Raw genomic sequence first — 20,999 nt, forward strand, 5'->3', positions numbered from 1 at the left:
ATATTTTTCTTTCTCTCGATCCTTCCCTTCCCAACATAAATTATACTCCTGCACAGCATGTAGGCTTAGAAAACCCTTCCTACTTGCTGCAACTCCCCCCCCCCCAAATCCTGCTGGATAGCATGCATAGTGTGTGTGTGGGGGTGTTAAAAAGTCACTGGCACCACTGAGAGCTTCCTCTCTTTCCCTCCCCCCCCCCCCACAATCCTGCTTGCTGGGAAGGCGCAACTCACTGATCTAAATCTCTCTTATTCTTATACAGCATTTGGCTTCTTATGTTTTAATTGTTTGTTGAGCCCTTCCCTGCAGAGCTAAAGCAGAAGCTTGGTTTATTTGATAGGCTGTTAGAATGGTTAAAGTTTAACTATATGGTGTTTACACGGTTTTGTTTTTGTTTCCACACTCATTATGCATTATATCTTGTACTAGTGTGAGCTTGTATCTATAAATACCTAAGTTTTGCTCTAGGTGTGTTTTGACTAATATAAGTGGTCATGGACCAAGCCTGCCCTGTGGGTCCCCTCCCACATGCATACCACAATCTCAATATATAGCAGTCATGAAATACATCTCCTTCATCCCATGCAAATCATAAAAGAAAAGCTTCTGTTTTCAATCCGAGGGTACATTTTCTACATTTTTGAAATGACATTATGGCCCCACTGGGTCTTTTCTGCTGTACCCTAAACATACACTGTTTTTGCAGTTTTTGTTTAACATAACAGCCAGCCTGGGAAAGAGTCCTTCAAAGCTATTTCATAACCTTTTGGTTAAAAAAGGTGTTATCCTGTTGCTGTTCTTTTTTAAAAAAAATTATTCTAGTGGATGAGGACAGCTGGAAGCATTTCATAGATCAGAAGGGATTCTACAATTTACTCTTACTATAGGAAGGGAGCCTAGCACAGCATGTAGTTCCTCAGTGTGCTCAGAGGACAGTGAAATTGGCCATCTCCTAATTCTTGGCTGTGGAGAAGTCAATGGGAGGCCTTTGTGCATCAGAAGTTTTTCGGTGACTGCACCTGGCCTTTAAGGAGCCTTGGAAAAGACAAGAGGAGTCCTGGAATGTCTCCCAGGCAGCACTTGGGCTCACTTCATCTGTTGAGGTTTATTTCATGTCAAGCAAGCAACTACCATTTAGTCGTCTGAAGGCCTCCAGGCATAGTGGGGAGATGTAATTTTGGAATGGGACAAAAAGCGTCAAGTCTTGGGTCCTCTCTGGAAATGCATCTAACCCACTTGGGTAGCCAGAATCTAGCCAGAACTTTGCCCCATCTCTTGTCCAGGGTACATTGTTTACATGATGTAATAATGAACAACGTGATGCTGGAGTTTAAAATATCAGATACTTCACATTGTTACTGGGCAGTGTTTATTTTTTATGTTCTGAATTTGGGATATGTTGAAGTAATTCTTTTTGTTTGTCATTTCAGCTATGAAGTCTTACATTCCATTTTTCATTCTTCTTTGGAGTGCCGTCGGAATCTCAAGGGCTGCCAAAATCGTTATTGTGCCGCCAATTATGTTTGAAAGCCATCTGTATATTTTCAAGACCCTGGCCTCAGCCTTGCACGAGCAAGGACACCAAACAGTTTTCCTTCTGTCTGAGGGCAGAGACATCCCTCCATCTAATCACTATAGACTGCAACGTTACCCAGGAATCTTTAATACCAGCACCTCAGATGAGTTTCTTCAATCCAAAATGAGGAGTATCTTTTCTGGGAGACTAACAGCCCTGGAACTGTTTGACATTCTGGAACACTATTCCAAGAATTGTGACATGATTGTAGGCAACAAGAAGCTCCTGCATGCCCTGAAACAGGAAAAATTTGACCTGCTGCTAGTGGATCCTAATGAAATGTGTGGATTTGTTATTGCTCATCTTTTAGGGATTAAATACGCGGTTTTTTCCACTGGACTTTGGTATCCAGCAGAAGTAGGTGCTCCAGCACCTTTAGCATATGTTCCAGAATTTAATTCACTTCTCACAGATCATATGAACTTGCTAGAGAGGCTTAAGAACACTGTTGTATATCTGGTTTCAAGATTTGGAGTCAGCTTTTTGGTTCTGCCAAAATACGAAAGGATAATGCAGAAGTACAATGTACAGCCAGCAAGGTCCATGTATGAATTGGTTCATGATTCTAGCCTGTGGATGCTGTGTACTGATGTAGCACTAGAGTTTCCAAGACCCACCCTTCCAAATGTTGTGTATGTGGGAGGAATCCTTACCAGACCAGCCAATCCTCTACCAGAAGTAAGGTTTGCGGAGTTTCTTGTTTTTTACTTTTATGTATGATGATTTTGTACAATTACTGTTTTATACTCTGTTTTTAAACTTGCTAATATTTTTCTCTGGCTTCTCAAGATCACAGGATGGGTGTATTTTATAATAAGGTTTCATATGATCACTTATTTCTAGGACTAGTGCAGAGATTGCTAGTCTTTTTCAGCCTGAGGGCTGCATTCAAGGTTAGCCAACCCTTTCAAGAATTGCATAGGGGGCACATACAAATAGCAGACATAAAACACGCGCGCGCGCACACACACACACACTCACTGGCACACAGTGTTGCATTTTTACATTCTGAGCATGATTTAAATTAGGGGTCAGCAACCTTTTTCAGCCGTGGGCCGGTCCACTGTCCCTCAGACCATGTTGTGGGCCAGACTATATTTTGGAAAAAAATATGAACAAATTCCTATGCCCCACACATAACCCAGAGATGCATTTTAAATAAAAGCACACATTCTACTCATATAAAAACACACTGATTCCTGGACCGTCCGCAGGCCGGATTGAGAAGGCGATTGGTCCGCATCCGGCCCACGGCCCTTAGGTTGCCTACCCCTGATTTAAATTCACTGACTTGAAAGTAATTACATTGCCTTTCTAGAATCAGGTCCATGAAACTGATTCTAGATGAAAGCCAACAGCTTTAAATTAAGAAAAGCTAAGCAACCACTTTAATTATCTGGAAGATTGCAAGTGGTGGTTGCTTAAGCCAATATTCTTGTACAGATGCCTGGTTTCCTTCATCTTCAGTTTTCTACTTCTGATGTAGATTAAATACTTCTGACTCTACGAAGTTGCTAATACATTCTTTTTGTTACTTATTTTTAATTAAGGAATTATGAAAGTGGTAAGGCATTATGTCAATAAACAAGGGCAGATACACTTCACTGTTCTATTTAGTCATAATGAATTTTAATCTGGAGGTTATTAGGCAAAGAACAGATTGTTCTCTATCTGTGATTGTAGCAAATAGCATACTTGTGATGGTTCTCAATTTCCTAAGTGAGAAACCAGCCAGCATCAAGGTAAACAGCAGAAATGGGCAACCTTGTCTCTTAGGCTGCAGATGGCAGAGCCTGGTGGATTGGGGACTCCATAGAATGCACACACACAAGCAGACTGAGTGCATAAAATGTGTATTTTCATTCTGATTAGCAGCAAAGGAACAGGGATTCTTTTCCTCTGCTACCCAGCTGATGGCTCATTGGCTGCATAGTGGGGAAAGGTGGGCATGGCTCCCCAAGGCTTTGTGGACCATACAGAGAACAGCAGTAGCAGCAGCTGGGTTTGGGTAGCCTACATGTGGTAGAGAGTGTGTCAACGACAGAGTAGTGATTTGAATGCCACAGTAATGATTTGAATGCCATAGTTACTTTAGCTGTACACAAGGGTTTGCATGCTCCCAAATGGACTTGATGTTTTTGAACTGAAGAATTCAACATCTTAAAAATGATGCATGACAGAATGTGCTGTATGCATCTCAGTTGTATGGCATCAGTAGCTTTTTAGTTGTCATCCAACAGAAATTATTTCAAAGCCTGGGAAAGCTTGAGTTGGAGGAAGCAAGTTGAAGGGCTTCCTTATTTGTCTTTTTGATTTCAATTGTATTAAAATTTGAAAGATAGTATTCTGAATTCCCAAAAGGGTTTGAGAGCTAATTCGAGTTGGTTCAGGTTTGCAAAAACATTTTTCAAGGGGCTATCCTCCCCTGTTCTGTTCATTGTACACACTCCTCTTCTCTCTCCACTCTGAATGATTCTTCATTGTGCCCCTCCCCCACCTCATCCGCCAATATGCCTGTCCTCTTTCTCATGTGTACTTTATCCCTTTCCCCATCACATCTGAATGGCAGCTGCTGGCTTCTGCCCTCTGATTCTTCAGGTGTTAGTGGTGGTTTTCCATTGTGTGTTTTGTTCCAGTTTTATCTTAGGGAAGTTTTGTTCTTTGGTAATGCTGCTCTTTAGGGAGAGTTTTGGGTTTTGTGACTATGTAATGTATTTATCTCTTGAGAGTCCTGATTTAAACATTTAGTGCTAGTATAATCTGTGGAACCCAGAGTAAGTAGGAATACTCTTGTAGATAATTCTCACAATTCTCATTATTTATTTATCTTTTATTTCATAAAATTTATATCCTCCTTAATTGTAGAAAAAAAGGAGGTTATGAAAAGGTAAAAGAATAAAATTATCACCAAAAAATTAATACCTATAATTTAAAACATGCGCAAAGTTAAAAGCACAGCAGACTAGACAAATTCATACTAACTTTCTAAACATCTGGGTAGGCTTGTCTAAATAAGAATGTCTCCAGCAGGCACCAAAGTAGAATGTAAGAATTATGATTAGGAAAGGTAGAAAAGAGGCATAAAGAATGAATGAAAATGCAGCCGCCCAAATTTTAGCTAAAAGACTATACAGTAATCCTATCTCTATGTACATGGGAGTAAGCCTCATTGAACGTAGTCATAGGAAGAGTATCAGTGTGTTCAGCATCATTCCCAGCATCAACTCGCTCATTTTTAATAGGATATTTTGGTATGAAACATTTTAGTTGAATAATAGATCTTTTTCCATAAAATGGTTCTGTACATGATCGTTGTTCTGTTCATCTTGCCTTCTGAATTAAGTACAGTGGTCAATTTCCAGAAGGGTTTTCTTTCCTAAAAAATTTGCATGTTATGAATGCAAGCCTAATGAAATCACACACACATACATTTGTGCTGTAACTTTATGTGCATTTGCACTCATGTGAATTGGTGACCTGCAAGAGGGAAAATGATGTAAATTGAAGACTGACAAATCTATGCACTTTCTCAAAGACTGGAAGTCATGAACTGACGAATGAAGCATTGCTTGCCAGTAGTGCATGCTCTTCCCCGTTAAACTTAGTATGGTATGTATGCACCGGTGGACAAAGTCCAGCTCAGGCATGAGAGACTCTCTCTCCTTTCCTTCTTCATTCTCCTTGTATGAAAGAGTCATTTTAAGAAAGTACTAGCAGCTGTCTCCCTGAAAATGTTTTCAGGAAAGAATAGAAAGTACCACTTCTTTCCTCTCAAGAAAACGTGGTAGGTAAGAAAGGAGAAAGTGCTTCCTCTCTCCCCGTTTGTGCATTTATAGGACGTTGCAGTAGTAACACGCTACTTGTATGTTCTGCAAAATGGCAAATATCTCTCCCTGAGACCTCTGTAGATGCAAAGGACTTGGACTTTAGAGAAGGTGTCAGTAGTGACCACAAATAATGGGTTTTGATAGGAAGCAAAGTGGAAATTTGTGGTATTCTGTGGATTAACTGGGCACTATCACTTTTCAAAAAAGATTAGATTATTTTGTAACCTTTCATAATGCTTTCAGCTTGGTAAAAAGTGCCTTGCCAAACATTTTTGCATGAATAAAGGTTGTAAGTACAGTATAATGCAGCTAAATCTATTCACATGCGTATTTATGTTGTTTATCACTGGAATTAAACTTGTAAAAATGTTTGGAAGATGCCTGTTCTGAGTTTCTTCTACAGAATTATACTTAAATAACATAGTGAGGGTGCAGGAAGCAGCTCTTCATAACCTTAAAATTGCAGTGTATATTAGGCTTTTGGCTTTTCCAATTTGCAAACACTGGTCATAATTTCCTTTATTCCTTCTTTCTCTGTGCTTAAGAAATGTGAAATGTTTCTTGTTAGATAGTCAGCGCCGAGGGCCTTCTGGCGGTTCCCTTGCTACGAGAAGCCAAGTTACAGGAAACCAGGCAGAGGGCCTTCTCGGTAGTGGCACCCACCCTGTGGAATGCCCTCTCACCAGAGGTCAAAGAGAATAACGATTACCAGACCTTTAGAAGGCATCTTAAGGCAGCCCTGTTTAGGGAAGCTTTTAATGTTTGATGGATTTCTGTATTTTAATATTTTGTTGGATGCTGCCCAGAGTGGCTGGGGGAACCCGGCCAGATGGGCGGGGTATAAATAATATATTATTATTATTATTATTATTATTATTATTATTATTATTATTCTCAAAAATCCTGGTGATTAGGTTATCTGGTAGAATTTCATAGATGGAAAGTGTTATAGGGATAATGAGAACTGTCTTTTACTGAGCCAGGCTCAGTTTTCTCTTGGTCAGTATTATGTACCCTGACTGGAAATGGCTTTTCCAAATGGGGCCTTTCCTCCTTGGAGATGCTGTGGATTGAACCTGAGATCTTTTGCAAGGAAAGCATGTGCTCTCACTGATCTACAGCCATTCTACCCACCCCATTGCAGCTCAGGGAGAATAAGTTGTAATGTTGAATAATGAAATGTAATTTTAATTGTTATTGTTGTATCATGAACAATAATTTAAAAACCTGTAATTCATTCCTCCCTGGCTTTAAACTAATCTACATTTCTAAGGGGAGGAGCTCTTACTATTGTATCACTGCTTTGAATGAAATGCATATTTCATATTGGTGGTAAGATGCTTCTTTTGAGCTAAGAACTGCCAGTTTTAGGTAGAGAATGTGACAGAATGCTCCCCCAAATAAGAAGATATTTGCATGTAGAAAAATGAATGTTGGGGATTCAAGTAGGGATTTCTATTACCGGTGAACAATATAATTCTGAGTAGTTTTGGAATTACCGCATGAAGAGCCACTGATCTGTATTTGGCTTAATTCATTGGTTTTCAGGTGTTTGTGAATTAATCTTTGATCTAATTTCACTAGCTGCTGGTGTTTATAATTTGGGCAGTCAGGTTTCTTTTACCGCTGATAGTTTGTACCTGTAACAGCTACAGTAGATTTGGGACACACTGTGCAGAGGTTAGCAGGGAGGAGGCTGTGCTTGTCCTACACCTCTCTCCTTGCTTTCTCCAGCAATGGTGGTCTTACAGTTGGAGGTTGGCCCAGAAATGGGGCACTCTCACCATGTGGCAAGTGAAGGAAGCAAGGGAGGAGAGGGTTAGCTCACTTCTTTGAAAGCACTGCGAATTGGAGTGGCACTTTCTGTTGCTTCTGGCAGGCACAGTATGTGCACGAGAGCTCTAAATATGAATAGAGGACATCAGTAATTGGAAGACATTGAAACAGCCATTTTCAGATAAATTCTGTCTCTCAGCTCAGAGTTGTGTTTTCGTGCATTGCTTCCATTGTCAACTATAACTAGCAATGTGAAAAGTCACTCATACACACTTTTTTAAAAAAGGACTTTCTCCTTCCCCCTCACAAAAGTTAAGTCTAGATTGCATTTTTGACAGTGTCAGACCTAGTTCAGGGAGGTGTTTCTTAAAATTGGTTTATACTCCATATTGATGCTAGGACTATGGCTGAAGGAGGCTAGATACTTGGATTAAAGTAAAATGTGGGGAAACTTGTCATAGAGGTGCTGATAAAGTTCTCCAGGCTTGGATGTCTAACATAGGATTTTATGAGCTCTTTGAGGCTCATCTTAAAAGGGAGGTGAGTTTTATGAACCCCAAAATTATTTTCTATCAGATTAAGAGATTCCTAGTTTACTCACCCAGTGATTTCCCAAACCCATTCCCATCTTTCTACCGTATTTAAATTACATTTAACGGGGTGGCTAGACAGGAGCACCAATTATGATTAGGCGGAATGTAATGAATGATATCTTGTATTAAGGAGAGAGGTAAGGGAACCCCCCCCCCCAATTTTTTTCCTGATCAGTTTACCAGAGGGAATGGAAGAAGTGATCTGGTTGCCCTTTTTACCTTTAGTTTACGGTATCTCTGACATTGCTTCTTGACAAGAGTAACTTTAAAAAGAGTAACTTTAAAATTGTAAAAAAAAACCCTCAAAGCGGTTTTCAAAAAGACAAAACAATAAAATGCAGAACAGTTGAACGATTTCCAAAGTTAGATTGGCTTGAAAAATTAGCTTCTGATTGGTGTGCAGTATTAAGAACTGTGAAGTTGCCACTTCAGACAGTGCCAGGATTATTATTTTTATATTTTTATATTTTCTGTTTCTGTTTCTTATATGCTTTCCTGATCATGGATTTTCTGTTTGGAAATGGACGCGCGTGTTTCTAAGATTTGTAATGTAAGAAGAAATAGACTAATTTTGAGATTAAAGTTTAATTTAAACTTTAATTTAAAGCTTTGATTTAATTTAATCTTTAATTTTGAGATTAAAGTTGTAGCAGCAGCATGTACCATCATGTTGAGGTGCTTTGAAACTCCATTGCTCATACAAATGTTACAGACATTGGATAGAGTTAGTATATATTCTCAAACTGATTTAAGAATTATTTTTATAGATTTATGTGAAATGTTGCATCTAAAAATTATTATTTTTAAGCAAATGCATGCTGCTAGAATATCCTCCACTGATTTTCCAGAAAGCATTTATGATGGGGTAAAAGCTTTTTAAATGTAGCCTTTTATATACAGTAGTATTTGTAACAAAACTTCAATAAACTTAATTTTACCTACTAATAAGGTAGCTTATCTTTCAGTTTTTTTCTAAATAATTATTTTATAAATTATGTATTCATGGCTTGTACAGTAACATCATCAAGGTATATTTTTGTGAATTGATGATTGCTCACAAAAGTCTTGGGCAAATAGGCGCTGATGCTTCTGCATATTTGATTCCAACAGCTGAACAGGGAGAGAGCTGAAGACACTGAAACCAAGTTATGTTTGTATTTATGTGCTTTGTTTATCTGCAACAAAGCTCAGTATTAGGCACCACTGGTTACTGCCAGCTGGGACCTCACACTATAGTCACAGCTGTGCAGAATAGCTAGCTAGAAAAACCAAAGAGAACAAAGATCACACAGTACTGTAATACAATACCATATCTGTCTGATATCTTGTATTTTTTATATAAATACTCAAATGGTTAAAGCAAAACTGCAGGGAGCACTTTAGTAGTGCTAGTTCACACGCTAAAGTGTATGACTTTCTATAAGAATATGAATTGATGTGATTGGATTTAATGTTTTGTTCTTACAACAGTTTCCTAAATGGAACATGGTTTTTTGGAAATGTAGCTGAAGTTTAGGTTTAAAATATAGCTAATACTCATTTCCAAATTAGAACCTGCCCTAAAGAAAGATCTGTGTATGCAGAATGGTACTAACTTAATAGCCCATGTTTCTGTTTTGTTAGTGAAATTTTATCAGTGTTAGGAGGCATGTCCACTAATCAGCATAACTCAGTTCCATTGCTGATAGGGATAAAATATAGTTTGATATGATTCTTACCTTAGAACAATATTCTGGATTCTAATTCAAATGACTTTGATGGAACTTTTGACCAGGCCACAGTTCACCTCCAGTCTTCACAGGAGCAAGTTGCTCACTTGAAGCTTTCCATGGTGTTGTCCTGCATCATGAGTACCTGCTATAGACATTCAGAATATCTAGCCTTGTAGTACTGTTAGAGAAAGATGAGCACGTGCCAATCAGTTCTGCCTTCTAGCTATCGTCATACATGTCTCGTTGGTTACAAGGCTTCACTCACATAAGTACTGCACAATACATTTTAGATGGACCTCACCTGTGATTTTACAATTGGAGTTTTTTCTATTGTGCTTCTGCTGTGCAAGGTGCTTCGCAGAGTGCAGGAGGGCAGTTCCTGCCCTGTAATTTGACACAGGGGAGAGTGTTAAGGAGTGGTAAGTTGGTGGAACAGAAGCAAATGCATGTACAGGGAAATCAGAACGAGGAGAAGAGGCTATAAGGCTGTGGAGGACTTTCAGCATAAGAACAAGAAATTTGTGCTGGATTCAGGAGCAGACAAGAAGCCAGTATAGAGCTTTGAAATGGGGCAGAACAGGCATCATGGCTAGTATCCATGAAAGAGGTGAATGATTTTGTCTGCAAAGTGCTGGGGAGAACTGAGAAGCCTCCAATAAGTCAACGAATGATCATAAAAGCAAATATTGTAGAATTTAGTTTGAGAGCTGACTGTAATATGAACTGGAGTTTTCACCAAGGGAATAGAGAGGAAGGGCCAATTTTTTGCCATGTTGTAAACACAGAAGCATTGTGACTTCACAGCAAAATATAGGGGAGAAAGGAGACAGATAAAGTGTTTGTGCCTATACAGCAGGGTTACAGGAGACATTGTCGACTAATTGTAGAAAGTAAAATGAGAGAAGGGCTTGGGTGGAAAGACCAGAAATTCAGAGTTGGCTATGCAAGACATTGAAGCATCCAAGTAGAAATATCAGGTGGGGATACAGGAGTGGATGAAGGGGTAAAAGTATCAGGTAGAGAGATGTAAAACTGGATATTGTCATTGTGAAGGTGGAACTAAAAGCCATGGGATTTGATAAGGTCTCACAGACACAGTGGTGAAGAGAGAATGGCCAAGAACATATGGCACTTCAGTGGAGAGAGGAAGCGCTTCTTCTCTGGAAATACTGAAGGAATAAGGTTGGAGGGGAATCAGTTTAGGATAAAGTCATGGCTAAGGAAATCAAGTGTATGGAATGCAGCAGCGAATTGAAGATGGATGAGACAGAGGCATTCTGATGTGTAAGCAATTTTAATGAGGGTGATTTCAGTGACCTACAAAGAGTGGAAGCCAGACTGGAGACAGTCCAGATCCAAGTAGATTGAGAAGAAGTTAATGCAACATACTCTAGTAGTTGAAGGACAGGACAATAATAATAATAATATAATAATAATTTATTATTTATACCCCGCCCATCTGGCCGGGTTCCCCCAACCACTCTGGGCAGCTTCCAACAAAATATCAAAATACAGAAATCCATCAGACATTAAAAACTTCCCTGAACAGGACAAACAACAGTTTCTTGAGGAAAGGGGAGAGAGTGCAGTTTTTGATTACTACAGGAAACAAGCAAGAAGGGGTTGATATGACAGAAGAGGAGTAACAGTGCTGTGGGGGGGTGTACAATTGGGAGTTGGGAGGAAAAGAACAAAAGGTGCATATGGAAGGGTTAGATGGGGACACTAGTCAATTCAAGGGAGATGGGGGCGTTGCAGGAGGTGTAGGAATATGGAAACCTCAAAGATTGCTATCCTTAAATTAGAAAATATGTTGACTTCACTAAGGGCTTTTGAAAATTCTAGGACCAAAACACTCCCAATCTGTCTCAGATGAAGTGTCAGATGTTTGGGTTCTTTTAGCATTCTTTTACTCTTCATTACTGATTTACCTCAAAAGGTCTTTCCTTGTGTGAAGCGCTGATCTTTGCTACTGAATAAAGTAAATAAAGTCTACGTTCTCCAAGCATATAAATCAATTACTTCCTCTACTGGAACTACCCCCAAGGCAGTTTCAAGTATGCATTGTTGCATCGGATCTCCCATGAGTAATTTGGCTGACTTTGTGCTGGAATGTGAGAAGCAAAGTTCACGTCTTGGGGTTTTCCAATGTGTGGGCCTTGTATTATTCTAGTGATTGTAATATTCCGGATTATATTTGTACTGTTTTTAAAAACTTTCTGCTCAGAGTGCTGGAAATTTAAAAGTCTTCCGGAACAATCTATGTAAATTTGTATTACCTCCAAAGTTCAGGCTGTAGATGAAAAGCTAAGAAAGAGTCGCTTGCCTAGTGCTTCTAGTTAACTTAACGGCTAAGGCCTTCTGGGTCATAGCTCATGTATTTCACTGTTCTTCCACATCAGTCCACAAGGATGGCCAACACTGCAAGACTTAGAGGTTGCAATCATACATATGGCCAAGAGTAGCAGTCCCTGCTATGACTGCATCTCCCTCAAGACTTCTTCAGCCAGGCACAGGGGTGCCAACTTGAATAAAATATTAGAGGGGCATAGGTAAGCCCTGCCCCACATAATAGATCACATGGTGTGGTGCACATACACCATTTGAATGGCAATGCCCATAAACGTGGGTGGGGTGGGGTGCTTCCCTCAAATATTTTATTGGGGGGGGGGCTGAAGACCCCTCCCGTAGGAGTTGGCTCCTATGGCCAAGTATGTCTCTCTTGGCCCCCATCTTTGCAAACTGCCAACCTGCCTGCTTTTCCTGTAAAAAAGTGCTGCTTCCTCTTTCAGCCGGGGAAAAGGTGGAGAAGAAAAGGGATTGATCCTGAATTGCTTGGCGGTTGGGTCACCATTTGACCACAGCCACACAGCTGAGACATTCTTGGTTCAATTTTCACTTTCCTTATGAAACAGGTCTCTCTCTTTTTAAAATAGTTACAGACAATAAACTGTGATTTAGCAGTTGAATTCATTCTTGGTATTTGCATGTTAGAAATGACTTTCAGAACTGTAAGACTGCTTTGATTATTAAAAGATAGATTAAGACATATGGCTTTTGCATTAAGTGCATTAGGCACAATGTCTAGATGCATGCCAAGATAGTGTATGAATCCTTGGTGTAACAGATCAGCCCCAGGAGGACTCTCAGGTGTCCAGTGTGTATTTCAGTTTGTGGTTCCATTTACACCTTAGTCATGAGATGCCTCCGGCTATGGGCAGCAATAGGAGAGCCTCAAAAAAAGGTGTAGTTTGCTCATGGTTTTGATTGTGAAGGATCCTCCTGACTTATGGGATGAGGAGGAAGGACTTAACTAGTGACATGCTCAGGCTGCTTGAATACTTCCTCTGTTTATCCCATCCTTGACTCCCTAAATACAGGCTGCCCTGTAGGGGGTGATGGAAATCTATTTCCCTTTGAATCATAGCTGCCAAGTTATCCCTTTTTTACAGGGATTTTCCCTTATGCTGAATAGGCTTCCTCGCGAGAAAAGGGAAAACTTGGCAGCTATGCTTTGAATATCTAGTAATTCCATGGGCTGGGTTTCTGCACTTGTTGCATTTGTGCTTTCTGGATTGTACTCACAGTTGTTGATTTTAATTAATGAAATAATGAATCTTCAACATAACTGCATTTATCATATGAATTTGTTTTGACACTGTTTGATGATAAGGGAGCATTTCCCTTTGTGGCATGGTGTTTGCTAGCCATGACAGCAAGCTCTTTATTTTCTCAGGATCTCCAAACATGGGTGGATGGTGCTAATGAAAAGGGCTTTGTCCTTGTTTCATTTGGAGCAGGAGTCAAATACTTGTCAGAAGATATAGCACATAAATTGGCCCATGCTCTGGCAAGACTTCCTCAAAGAGTTATTTGGAGGTATGTATAATAGCACAGTAGCTTTGTCAATAGGTTTAAAACATTTATGGATATCCAGGACCAAGTCCAGGCTGCATAAACACCATGCATTTAAAGCATATTGAAAGCACATTTCTCATTCAAAGAATCCTGGGAATTGTAATTGGTTTAGGGTATGAGATTTGTGGTTCTGTGAAAGGTAAATTGCACCTGCCTGTTTTGTTGTGGGTTGGGGATGTGCTTTGAATGTGTGGTGTTTATGCAGCCCAAGTCTTGTCTAGGAGAGTGCAACACAGGCAGCAAAAAATACACAGGAGTGGCATCATCTATTCCAGGCACAGAAGAGGTGGGAAAGAAGTGTAGGCTAAGAAAGGACTTTCCTAAGGTCCAAATCAAGGGGGGGGGTGTCTAAAAATGTATTGCAAATATTACATAGTTGTTTAATTTGGATTTTAACAGTCTTATTTATCATCAGTGTGTTACAGTGCATGAGCTTTCTTGAACTGAAAACTGACCTGATGTATTTGGCTTTTAGCCTATTTGTGAAAATTTAAAATCCACTACCAGTGTACCTCATTTGATGCACCTGATTTTCTGCCCTTGTCCTAACCCAGGGGCAGAAAACTCCACCCTCCCATGGGCCATGTTAAACAAGTGGCCAGCAATCAGATGTTTGTGGTGCTTGCAGTGAGCCACTTTGAAACCCTGATAATGAGCTGATGCTTCAAAGTGCCATGCACAGCTATCTGCAAACCGCCAGTCAGTGGATCTTCAGGGCTTCCAAAGAGTCACAAGGTCTTTGTGGGCACCATCAACCAGCTGATTGGCAGTGCCTGCAACCCCCAGCTTTTGGTCCAGCCACAACTTTAGCTGCCGCACACTTCATAACATGTATTTATTTTATTAATTTCATAAGATTTATGTACCATTCAAAGCTGTTCACAAAAAATACAGTATAATTATCACTAGAAAATTTACAAAATGACAGAAAGTTAAAAACCATAATGGAATAGAATAAAACAAATTAAAACTCATACAAACTTCAAACTTTCTAAACATCTGCATAGGCTTGTCTAAATAAGAATGTCTTCAGGGACCAAAGAGAATACAGTGAAGGCACCTGCCTAATACCAATAGGCAGGAAGTTCCAAAGTTTTGGTGCTGCCACACTAAATGATTGAGTTACAGATGCAGTGCAGGCATTATGTGGCAACTATAAAATGCCTGTTCCTCCAATTGAAGCAGTTGATTGGGCACATATGGGGAAAGGGGATCTCGTGGGTAAACTGGTGTCAAGTTGTTAAGGGCATTGTATATTACGGTAATAGTAATACCTTGAACTCAGCCTTTGTAATACATCGGCAAGCAGTGCAGACCTCTGAGCACAGGTGTTAACATGCTGAGAAGGCTGCAACATATATGATGCCAGGTATAGGACAGGTGTGTTTCACTTGGCCAAAACAGCCTCTTGGGCCAAATGGGTAGCCCTGACAGGTGTGTTTTGGCCCGAGGTCGAGAAATTGCCTACCCTTGTCCTAACACATAACCTATTTGTTTCTATTTTTAATTAGTTGCATACTGGATTTTAAATCCTTTGATTTGCAAGTCACTTGCACAGTAGAAAAGCAACTAGCAAATTGTTCAATAAATCCTCCTAAGAATGCATTTTGAAACTGGTTTCTTCTCTCTGTGTTAGGTATTCGGGAAAGAAACCTAGGAACTTGGGTAACAATACAAAACTCATAGAATGGTTACCGCAGAATGACTTACTGGGTAAGTAGAACTGGAAGTGATGTTTAGTTCTCTCTGCTCTTAAACACTAAAATCTTATTGTATTTGGAAAGTTATGTCCACTTTTTGTATTCACTTTTGCTTGTGAATACAGATTTATTGGTTTATTATTTATTACGTCAGTATACCTCCTTTTCCTCCAGGAAAAACAAGGTGGTATACATGCTTCTCTGCCTCCCCAGTTTATCCTAACAGTAACAGCCTTGTGAGGTAGTGACTGCCCCAGGGTCGCCCAGTGGGTTTCATGACAAGTGGGGGTTTGGACCCTGGTCTCCCAGGTCTTAGTCCAACACACTAACCACTACACCACACTGGCTCTTTTCTTTGCACTGCCAAAGTTATACCAATCTGCTTAGTGGTACATCAGCTATATTATTGCTAACTAGTGTTGTTCAGCCCGTTTAGAAAACGGGCGCTAGAGGATATGTGAGAGGGAGCACTCTCTCTCTCTCTCTCTCTCGTGCGCTCTGCACTCTGCCGCGGGGCTCGCCAGGAATGCAAGTAAACAAACTCGCTATCCCACCGTGCCCCGCAGCTGAGCGCAGAGAGGGAGGGAAGGCCGTGGCCTCGCCGCTCCTCTCACGGGCTCCTCCGTCGAGCGCGCGAGGGGAAGGCGCAAGGGGAGGCGGAGTCCGGCGCCTGGGCCTAGCCGCCTCCCTCAGCCATAGTGCGCTTCGTCGTGGGCTTCGCCTACGACGACGACGGGGAAAGCCTGGCCGCCGGAGCCGCAGCAGCAGGAGCCGGAGCCCGGGGACTGGGAGGCTTCGGTGGGGGTGACCGGCTGCCCCGTCAGCAGGAGCGCCACTACCAGCTCAAATGGGAGGCGACAGGAAGGAGACCTGTCCCCGCTGGACGCACACACGTGCGCGCTGCCCCCCCCCCTGCCAACGCTCAGTCCAGCCAGGAGCGGCGGTTGACAGCCGCAGGGAAACGGTAGGTGGGGGGGGGGGAGAGCGTGTGTGTGTGTGCGCCCAGTCTCTGCTGTCCAATCCCTGTGTCTCTGGGGTACATGCGCAGTACCCCAGGGACACACGGGACAACTTGGACGCAGGGACAACTTGGACTTTATTATATAGGATAATGTAGCATTTAAGGGAGATTGCCTCTCTTTGCAGTATATTCACCTACTTAGTCTCTGCTCTGACCATTGTTTGAAAAGTGAAGCAGTTGATGTTTTTATTGCCCAGAATATGGGCCTATGGCCGTAATAAACTATCTCTATCTATCTATTGCCCACACTATGAAGCATGAAGACAGAATTTAGATCTCGTGTAGTTCGAAAAGTGGCTTGGCAAGCAATAGCTTGTTTCTGTGTTCTGCAGCCATGGCAACAACACTTCCACATGCACATGTCACCTGCAAGGAAAAAGCACTTTTCCAAGGGAGATGGGGAAGTCCTCTTTCCCATGCCAAGCTTATGCAAATGCCTATTTATTAAATACATAGATACGGTATTTTATGATAAGTTAAAGCTAACATGAAATGTTTTCTTCCCTGCACCGTGCCTCTTGCTGCTTTAGGTCACTCTAAGATTAAGGCCTTCCTGAGTCATGGTGGTCTGAACAGCATTTTTGAAACCATGTACCATGGTGTACCTGTGGTGGGAATTCCTCTTTTTGGAGATCATTATGACACTATGACCCGAGTGCAGGCCAAAGGCATGGGAATATTACTAAACTGGAAGACTATTACTGAGGATGAATTATATAAAGCACTGGTGAAAGTTATTAATGAGCCCAGGTAAGATTCTTTTGCTAAGCAAGTCTATAAAGTAGTTATAGTAGTCATATGCAACTGTCCACTGAGTTTTAATGGTTGATATTTTATAGATATTTATTATTGTTTTGTATAATATCAGATGTATTTTATTGTATATTATATAGTGCCCTGGGCTCCTCTGTAGGAAGGGCAACACAGAAATGTAACAATATAATAAATAGATTTCATAGAAATAGATTTCATAGAAACCTCCAGAAAATTACATTCAAAGGTGATGAAGCAATTAATTGCTGGAATTGCATAAAGGCAATATGCTGAATTAGTTCTGTTTTTCCATTCCACAGCTACAGACAAAGGGCCCAGAAGCTGTCTGAAATTCATAAAGACCAACCAGGTCATCCTGTTGATCGAACAGTCTACTGGATTAATTACATCCTTCGTCATAATGGAGCACAGCATCTACGTGCTGCTGTTTACACAGTCTCTTTATATCAGTATTTCTTATTGGATATTGCCGTTATTGTACTGCTTGGTACTGCCTTACTCTGCTACATTTTGGCCAGGATAGCAAAATTTATCCGCAAGCAAAGCAAACATCTTTGGTCCACTGATGAACATACTACCATTAATGGACATTACCAAAATGGGATACCAAATGGCAAGTATAGAAGAAATGGCCACATTAAACATGAAAAGAAGGTGAAATGAGCCAACTACCCAATGTACATTAGCAGCGAATCAGTTCTATAATTGAATTTTATAGCTGTAACTTAGTCTAACACCTACTTAAAGCAAAACAATAAACAGTTCTAACGCTCCCCTACAGTATGTAATCTTATGCGATTAAATTCTGCAGAACTAAGGAAAATCTTTAGAAAAATGAAGCACAACCTAAAATGCAAAATGTATTTTATTATTAATACTGATGCAAAAAGGTTATTCTGGCACTGAAGTTTTTTTAGAAGCCTTAATTCTCTGAAGTAATTCAATAAGTATATTTATGACTTCTCCATTTGTGAATCTACATGTGTGCGTCCCAGATAAGGAAAGGTTCACTCTTACTTGGCAACTATTCTTTTTTTTCTCTTCATATACTCAGTCACATTTTTCCAGAGAGAACTTTGTTTTGATTCCTTGAAGTTTCACTATGTTATCTGGCAATGATGTTAAAGTCATCTTTCCTGGAAGAATCATAATGCAGCCATATGAATCATATTCTTAAAAGGCGCTGAAGAATATGATAACAAAACACTAATTTTGATATACTACTTAACTCTTCCTTTCTCTTCCATTTCTTTAGAGAAAAGGAAATTGCACAAGAGTACTGTAAGCTGTAATTTTATATTTATGTATATTTTATCTTCCTTCTTCACTTTCCACATATCCATTAATTTATGCCATTGTAAGTGTGTTGTTTTATTTTGATAATTACAAGGGCTGTGTGGATAGATTAGATAGTTTAGAAAAACAAATGAAGCAGGGGGAAAAGAAAATCTGCCCCAGGCTCTTTGGAAAAGGTCTTGCCATGTCCCTTGAGCAATGCAGAATCAAACTACCTTTGGGATTTGTTACAAAGTTGAATGTCTTTGCTTTTATATTATTGCAATTAAGTTCCCCACTCGCACCCCAAAGCCACGGTGGTTCTGAGGTTCACTGTCAATAGTTTTCTCTGTGTTCCTTCTGCTGGTCTGGGCCACACAATCCATGTTACATAGTTGCCAACATCAATTCTCTGAATAAATTGGAGGCTATCCTTTTTGTCAGTTACTGCTGTCTTTGTAGAGGTTTGATATCATGCATGACATTGAACCTAGGAAACCTAGTTGGGATGTTTGTCTCTGCCCACGCCCATAGCTGCCTTTCTGCACAACACTTTCAATCACTGTAGCCGATACCAGACTTTTGTGGCTTTAAACAGAGAATAGGAACATAAGGCATTGAGCAAATATCAGGACGTTCCTATTGAACCAGTGTTGGCAATATCAGGACGTTCCTATTGAACCAGTGTTGGCAACTATGAGTTTATTAATTTCCATGTCATTCTGTTTACTTGGAATTTGCACTGCACATGTTGTGAGTGTCCGCTGTATTTATTTGCAGTTTGAAATCCCATGTCTTAACATCAGGGGGTGGGAAGTCTCTACTGAGTGTTGTTCACTAACATGGGAAGAGTTCTGAACAAAACAGAATGCTAAAAACCATCTTCATACACAGTGACATGGCATTCCATTATCATCCCATCAGGAGCCTCTATCTTGTAGCAATAAAGTAGCATTGCAAATGTGCTTCTAATATTCAGTACAGGACAGTTGTACTGCCTTTCCAGATACTTGAAGAAAAAATGGTATTATCAATGTCTGTTAGCTTTATCTTTTTACAATCCTATCAATATGTGGCAACTTAAAGGAACACAAAGAGGCAATGAGTGTTGGGAAAGTGACAGGACCTAGAGTGTATGTATGAGTTGGTTTTAATGTTTTTCTTATTGAAGGTACACAAGCACTGACCGGATGATTAAGAATAATTTAATCTCCACTGTGATACAACTTAAGCAATAAACATGGATTTAATATAGAAACAAATGGTTGGAAGCACATCTTTATTCAAACACACTTGTCTGTTTATGTGTACAGCATACTTAACAGCTATACCCTTTGTGTGCATCATGGCTAATATCTGTTAGGTTTTATATTCTTGTGTGCATATGTTCTGCATATACACTCAGTCACATGTTACATAACACAATTGAAAGGAACTAAATACTCTTATTTCCTCATGCCTTTGGTCCACTGTCAGTTTAATAAAATGGGCTCACTTAAGTCTGCAACATCGTGTTCTAAATTACCTAGTACAGTGCAGTTTTTCATCATACGGAAATTCTTGGAGATTGCTCACTGTGTGAAAAATAAAGCAAGAAAAGAATCAGAATGGTACCAATATCGAAGTTATTTAGATTGATGAATAGCTAATTTCCATAAAATCTTCCAGGTATCTCTGTCTTTTACCTAGTTTGTATGCTCCCTACCTGACACTTTTTATTCTAGATATGTTTGTAGACCAGACCATTTGAGATATGTTTGTAGAAGTCAATCCCTACTGAGAGTAATGGAAGCTAGGGTTGATTTGTGTAACTATTTTGGAAGTGCTAATTCAACAAAAACTTCCTTGTATTAATTAGATGTGTCTATAAGGAACACTGTTCACGTGAATTGGCTACTGTGAATACCCCCAGAAGGCACATCATGATCTATGTGATAAATTTCACCCGGCTTGTCACGTGCATAGCAGCAACTTGTGCTTTTGGCAACCAGTTGTCACAACTGATTTGCAACAAATATTTTCATATAACCTCAAAGTGGTTGCTATTGAGTCCTGTTTGCCCTCAAAGTTTTGATGATCTTCTAGTCCTTAGTATTGTACCTCCACAATAAATTGGTTGGGAGAGACTCTCATGGGACTGCTGTTCCCAAGTGATTAATTTCTTAGTATACCGTAGTTAGGAAAGTTAACTTGCCATGTAATTTTCCTGAGTTTGTTTGTTACCTATTATTTTATTTCATAAAAGTTATACACCACTTAATTGTTAAAAACCTCAAGAGTGGTTTACAAAGAGAATAAAACAATGAAATAGTCCTGGCTATTTCGTACCATAGACATATTAATTATCTTCTTTTGCTTAGTGGCTTATCAGTTGTTGTTTTTTCATATTCACAAAAGCCTGTGCAGTAACTTGGGTGGAGAGGTGGTGAAGTGAATTGAATGTAGTCTCCCACACCCAAACCTCCCAACATACTCTTCATACTGTCCTTCAGCAATTAAAAAGAGTGAGATTGAGAGATTTCTTTTGAGCTTGTAAACTCAAGCTTTGACACATATTCTATAGCCCTGTTCCACTATCAAAACTATCAAAAAAGATTTGGGAAAGCAGACTGGTTCTGTGATCCCAAATATGCTTATTCTAAAATTTGCTTAATTGAAATTGGAAAATGTGCCCGTCGTTGCATTTAATATACAACCTTTGATAAAATTTGCTGGGAAATTTATTTTTCTGATGCATTGCACAAAATGATAAATACATATTGTAGTATGATAGATTTATAATTCCAGTAGGGCTTAAAAACTCTGCCTTCCTTGGCCGTTAATTGTT

At 39.9% G+C, this 20,999-nt stretch overlaps 1 protein-coding gene across 3 annotated transcripts in view; it reads left to right on the forward strand.

The window, feature by feature from the left end:
• Positions 1-19,434, forward strand: part of UGT8 (UDP glycosyltransferase 8) — a 36,139-nt gene extending 16,705 nt beyond the window's left edge. For all 3 annotated transcript variants that reach the window (XM_035112246.2, XM_035112245.2, XM_035112247.2), the window contains exons 2-6: positions 1,431-2,254; positions 13,221-13,363; positions 15,039-15,115; positions 16,654-16,873; positions 17,197-19,434. In XM_035112246.2, coding sequence (XP_034968137.1) covers positions 1,433-2,254; positions 13,221-13,363; positions 15,039-15,115; positions 16,654-16,873; positions 17,197-17,560 — 1,626 coding nt within the window. In that variant the 5' untranslated portion in view covers positions 1,431-1,432 and the 3' untranslated portion in view covers positions 17,561-19,434. The remainder of the gene's footprint in view (positions 1-1,430; positions 2,255-13,220; positions 13,364-15,038; positions 15,116-16,653; positions 16,874-17,196) is intronic.
• The last annotated feature ends 1,565 nt before the right edge of the window (positions 19,435-20,999 follow it).

Source organism: Zootoca vivipara, chromosome 9 (genome assembly GCF_963506605.1).
Source record: "Zootoca vivipara chromosome 9, rZooViv1.1, whole genome shotgun sequence".
NCBI lineage: Eukaryota > Metazoa > Chordata > Lepidosauria > Squamata > Lacertidae > Zootoca > Zootoca vivipara.